The 6,194-nt window shown below is 33.3% G+C and overlaps 1 protein-coding gene across 1 annotated transcript; it reads left to right on the forward strand.

Annotated features, from left to right (window-relative positions):
• The first annotated feature begins 330 nt into the window (after nucleotides 1–330).
• LOC115991157 (cysteine-rich receptor-like protein kinase 29) lies at nucleotides 331–5,976 on the forward strand. Its single transcript, XM_031114898.1, has 4 exons — nucleotides 331–476; nucleotides 4,519–4,823; nucleotides 4,948–5,394; nucleotides 5,957–5,976. Exons 1-4 carry the CDS (start codon nucleotides 331–333, stop codon nucleotides 5,974–5,976), a joined length of 918 nt encoding a protein of 305 aa, XP_030970758.1.
• The last annotated feature ends 218 nt before the right edge of the window (nucleotides 5,977–6,194 follow it).

Here is a 6,194-nt window from a genome sequence, read left to right on the forward strand (position 1 = left end):
CCTCTCCTAATACAGGGCCATTCTTCGAGTTGCGTCGTCTCTGATCTCGGGTAAGCAATCCAGAGCTAGCTTGAGGCCCTCGTCATTGTTGTGTTCGCCATAACGTGTTCTTCTGAGACTTGACATTCCAACTTCCACAGGAATTATTGCTTCAGTTCCAAACGCTAGCTTGAAGGGTGTCTAACCTGTTGGTGTCCTCATCGTCGTTCTGTAGGCCCATAGAACTCCTGGAAGCTTGTCAGGCCATACTCCTTTTGCCCCCTTAAGTCAGGTTTTGATTAGTTTGAGCAAAGTCCAATTTGTAACTTCGGTCTAGCTGTTTGCTTATGGATGTCCAGGGGAGGAATATTGATTCCTTATCGCCAGCTCCTTGCAAAAATCTCTGAACTTGTGGCTGTCAAACTGTTGTCCATTGTCAGAGATGATGATCAATGGAATCTTGAACTAATAGATGAGGTTTTTCCATACGAAGTGTCGTATTTTGGCCTTCGTTATAATTGCTAAAGGCTTTGCTTCCACCCACTTCGTGAAATAGTCAATAACGACGACCCTAAACTTTACTTGCTTCTTACTAAGAGGTAGAGGGCCCAATATATCAATTCCCCATGTGGAGAATGACCATGGTGATGTGACGTTAATCAAGTGCTCTATTGGGAGTTGAAAAGTGTATGTTTTTAGACCCCTTAAAACACAATTGTATTAACCTAGTTAATTAGCCAAGTTATTACTTAGTCCAAATTTCAAATCTAGGTTATTATAATCAAACAATCATATCATGCATAGCAGCAGAAATATAAATAACACAATAATATGATAACCAAGAAAAACCAAACCGGTAAAAAACTTGGGGAGGATTTAACCTAGCTATCCTCAAGGTAAAAAGCAAATCCATTAGAAAGAATCGAAGTTTTACAATAGTGACTTAGACCACTAATATCTTATTACTACCCATCAGTAGAAACTTACTGACACGACCACGTGCAAGCTCTGAGACCACGGACTCCTTCTTTCTTTGGCCTTTGCAAAACACAAACACCCACGTTTGTGACTTTGAGATCCCACTCAAAGGTTTAGCAACATAAACTCTCCTGTTTGTGACTCCAAGATCACCCTTGAAGGTTTAGATCATCAGCACCTTTGATGACTAGAGAAGGTAGCAACTTCTACAATACCAGATCTTGAGATTCTTCAAGTAATAACACCGGTAGAAGACATAAGAGAGCTTTTAAGGAACAAAACCCTAAATACAAAAGAGGCACTCTCTTCTCTCTCTAAAAAGCCTTATAAAAACGTGCTGAGGGTTCCCTTTATATACTGGGAGAAGTAGATCTGAAACCCTAATCCTTAGTAGGCTTGAACTGCTGTTTGGGCTTAATTAAAATTCTGCAGATACAACTTTCGATCGATCGAGCCTGTCTTTCGATCGATTGAACCAAACAGATTATAAAATCTTCTTCCTACAGCTTGTATATTCTTGAATCTTGATTTGAATCACCTTGAGCATTGTCTAATAATACCTATAGACTCTAAAATCTATATTTAAACAAGTTTGTGTTCACGATTTAATTTGCCAATTGTTCTAAACTTTTAGAACCTAACAATCTCCCCCTTTGATAATTCGTGACAAAACTTTCAAAAAAATAGAATGCTCAAATACAAGAACAACCCAATACAATAAAATGCCCAATTACATCACAAATCCCAATCTAAGACTCCTAACCAAGAAGTTGCTAATAAGAGGTAGAAGGTCTTAATTAGAATGTACTTGTCTTTCCTGAAACACTCAACAAACACATCACCGCATGTGTGGAAAGAAAGACATATAAACAATAATATGAAATAGAATAAAAAAAAAAAAAAGTAAATTCTAACTCTCCCCCTAAGTTAGATACACTTGAATTCAACCCAGATCTTCCAAAAAAAAGTTTTTCAACCAATTTGTCTCCAAAACTCAAACATTAAAGACATTTTGCATCAAAATCCAGGAACATGTAATCTTGGATGGCCACAACAAGATCACACACAATATAATGTACCAAGTTTAGCAAAGAGTAACTTATGTAGTGTGTGCAACTAGCAAAAACTTGAAAAACATGTGAGGTGATATGTAAATAGAAATCGATCACAATTTCTACAAAATTCATCACATAGAATTTGAAAGAGACTATCACCAAAAGAGTTGCATCATATAACTCCCACATCTCCTAGAAAACAACCTTACAATCATGTAAGTTTCTTGATTTGCCTCATAATATACACACTAATTTTATTTGAGCAGAAACTTATTAAAATAGCCGGGATAATGTACACACCAATTTTATTTGTTTAAATCGAGGCTACACCTTATGTTCTTTTTGTGCATGTGCTATACTTTCTCGAGCACAAAATCATACGATATGCACTAAGATGTTCATGATTGGCTAGTAAATAGTGGTGAGATGGTTATTTATACCTTTCTCAAAAGGTTCAAGTCCGACAGTCAAAGACATGTGCCTTCAAGATCAGGACAAAGTGATCAAAAACTATAAACATCTCTCACACAACATGCATTACAAAACTCAAACTAGTAAAGTGCAATAAAAGAAGCTCATTCAGGCTAAACAAGGTACATAAACATATTATGTAAAGATTATATAGCCAAACCTTGATTATAAATCCAAGATGTGAAATACAAAACACAAAAATCTTTTTGGTTTAAAAAAAATTTATGACCAAAATCAAAAAGCACACATTATGCTAAATGAACAATGCAAATGCAATGCATAACAGTGCTTAACTAAGTTATAGAGGGTACACAAATAAGAAATATCAATTTCTTAATTAACCTATAAGTACATGTACAAACTAGTACATATTCATACAAAATCAGAAAAAGCTTAGCACTTATATAACACATGCTATTCAGGTTTCTCCACAATGTCAAGCATGTTCTAAATCAAGAGAGATATCATAATTCATGTAATCCTCAAGAAAAATAAAACAAGACTCAAAATAAAATATTTTTGTCTTTTTGAAAAATTTTCAATGTTTTTGGATTTTTTTTATTAAATAAAAAAACATTCTAAAACAAACAAAACAACCAAAAACAGAAACAAGACATGTCTACAAACAATTAAAAGAATTAAATTAGAGACAAGTCAGCAACACTCACCTTAGAGAATCTTTAAATTTATATGTTTTTCAAATAATGTAAATACTTTTAAACTTATTAGTGTATAAATATGTATTTTTAAAATAACGGTAAACTTAAAATAGTACACGAGTCCTTATTATTATCAAAATATTTAATTTCCCAACTTCAATTTGAATATAGATTCTAGTACAAAATATTTTTCTTTTGAGAATCTTATTGACTTCATTGACTTAAACACTAAATGTGAAAGGTATACAGCCATACAAAAGTGTCTTGAGCTAGGATTTTGTTGTGGGGAGTAAAAAATAAAATGATATATATATATATATATATATATTTTGTATATACAATTGTCATATTACATACAATAATTTAACATAGTATTCTAAATAGTATACAATACAGCTATATCGTACAATAGTCTAAAAAAATTATTAATAATTTAAAGATCAATAAGAAAACAACGATAGAATGCATAAATAAATATAAATAAATAATCAATCATAATATTTGTTAAATTAATAATAATTTATTATAATCATACGTAATATCAGTTAAATAAAAATATATGATAACGAAGAATAGTAACAGACCTAAGAGTGGTTGGGAGTAAACGTTAAACTAAGGAAAAAAAATAGTAACTTATATAAGATTTTTCTTTTGAAGTGTATGAATTTTTAACCACATATGTGGTCATTCTCTTGGAATTGGAGCAAGCACTAAAAGACTTTTTGAATTCGAAAAACTGTAGAACACTTATCCAACTACTTGATTAGTTAGAAAGAAAATATAGAAGGGATGTAAATATAGATCAATTGGTTGTACAAGTGGTGTAATTTTTTTGTGGATGAAGAAAAAAATGCAGAAAAAAATAGTTTTATTCTACCATCAATAGTAAAGTAAACCAAAGTCCAGAGAGAAGGTTTATTTATTTTTTAATAAAAGAGCAATTTTAAGAGTAGTACTATTGACAAAACATTTACGCAATAAAATCTAGATAGCAAGCTGTTAAAGGTATATAAAAAAGTTATGTCAGTTACAAGTTTAGATAAAAAACCAATTATAACTTGCCACTTAACCTTTATTGTAAAAATATTGTGAAAATAGCACTAATATGATTATATTTCAAGTTTATTTCAATTGGGTTTAAACAAAATTTAGGATTAGAATGTTTAAAATTTTATTTTAGGGGTCAAAATCCCAAAAAAAAAAAAAAAAAAAAAAAAAAAAACAATTCCAAGTCAAGTGATAAGTACACCACATGCTAATAATCTATTCAATATTCATCTTCATTTTTCCAATAAAAGGTATTCATTTTTTTACACCCGGTATAATTATCGTCGAATCATTTAGCATTCTATGTTAAAATCTTCCCATTGATGCAGAATACAGGGGAATAATAATGGTGAGCACTTCAAGATTACCACTTTTCTTTTATGCCATTCTACTCGTTCCCATGTTAGTCACAGCTTAGTATTGCAGCGAGATCCCTACGTTCTCCATGATTTTTCAACTAGTGGTAATGTGAGCAGTAACAGTACCTTCAGAGCGAACCTCAACACCCTCATCTCCAACCTCTCTTCCAACACCCAAATCAATTATGGGTTCTACAGTTTCTCGGCCGGAGAGGGCACCAACAAAGTTTACGCCACTGGGCTTTGTAAAGCTGACCTTACAACAACTGATTGCGGTACCTGTGTCAGCAATTCAGCTCATGAGCTCTTAAGAGTTGTTTCCAAACGAGAAAGAGGGCATCATGTGGTACATGAATTGTACAGTTCGATACTCAAACAACTCAATATTTGGTGTTATAGAATTTACACCTACTCGAGCTCTTGTAGCTGGTCGTGTCTCGAACTTGACTGAGTCCAACGAGGTGTCAAGAACCTTATTTTATGACCTGAGAGTTGGAGCTTCAGCTGGAGGTGATTTTGGCAAGGTTGCAGTTGGAAATGCGAATTATAAAAGTCAAAACTCTACGATCTACGGGCTTATGCAATGTAGTCCTGATTTGTCAGAGAGTGATTGTAGCAATTGCTTAGTTGGCGCTCAAAGCTATTTTCAAGATTGCTGTAGTGAAAATGCTGGAGTGAGAATTCTTGCACCCAGCTGTAACTTAAGAATAGAGCGTGAACAATTCTATGGCAGCCCTCTTGTTGGATCGTCGCCATTATTATCTCCTCCTCCTGCGCCTGCAAAATCAATATCTCCTCCTCCTGCGCCTGCAAAATCAATATCTCCTCCTCTTGTGCCTTCAAAAGGTATGTTTCCAAACGTACGCACGTGGAAGAAGCACTCACATCAATAAGTGTATAATAGCATAAAAGCTAAAATTTTCACATTAAACTACATGCGGTATATCAGTCAAAACACAAACACTTACAGCTCATAATGTTTTAACTTAAAAGATCACTGAGGCACATCCGCACGTGCCATATTAAGTTTGCTACGCATATTGTTATCTGATCGGCTATTTGTAAATAAGTTATTTACATTCTTTTTTTTTTTTTCCTTTATAATGGCTAGATTGGGATTAGTTGCAGAGTTTGATTAGTCCTATAATGATTTACGCTCACCTCTGATTAAGCTAAATGATTTAGCACCACTCATGGAGATATTTGCCTCTATAATTAGTATACTATTGTGAAGCTTTTAACATGGGGTTTTGTTTCTTATTGCTTCTGCACCTGCATCACTCCCACTCCTCTGCTATCCACAAAATTGATAAAAAGAAAAGAAAAAAAGAAGAAGTAATTTTTGTGCCTTTTAAATTATTTACGCTTTTAAGTTTTAACTTTTGTTTTGTCCTTCAAAATTTTCTAGGAGTAAAAGCCGGGCCATGATTTCTTAACACTCCAAAAGTATTGATTAGTTTGATCATTTTTTCTTCTCATTTGCGAATAATTGCCACTTAAAAAATTAATTTGGAAATGTTTTATGGAAAATGTTAGGATTACAATTTCTACCACGACTTTTGCCACAACTTGCGATGAAAATAAAGAGGGTAGAAATTTTGGGTGGAAAAGTTGGTGAAAAAGTAATGCTTTCCATTATTTGATGA

This window comes from Quercus lobata, chromosome 5, assembly GCF_001633185.2.
Source record: "Quercus lobata isolate SW786 chromosome 5, ValleyOak3.0 Primary Assembly, whole genome shotgun sequence".
In the NCBI taxonomy this organism is placed as follows: domain Eukaryota; kingdom Viridiplantae; phylum Streptophyta; class Magnoliopsida; order Fagales; family Fagaceae; genus Quercus; species Quercus lobata.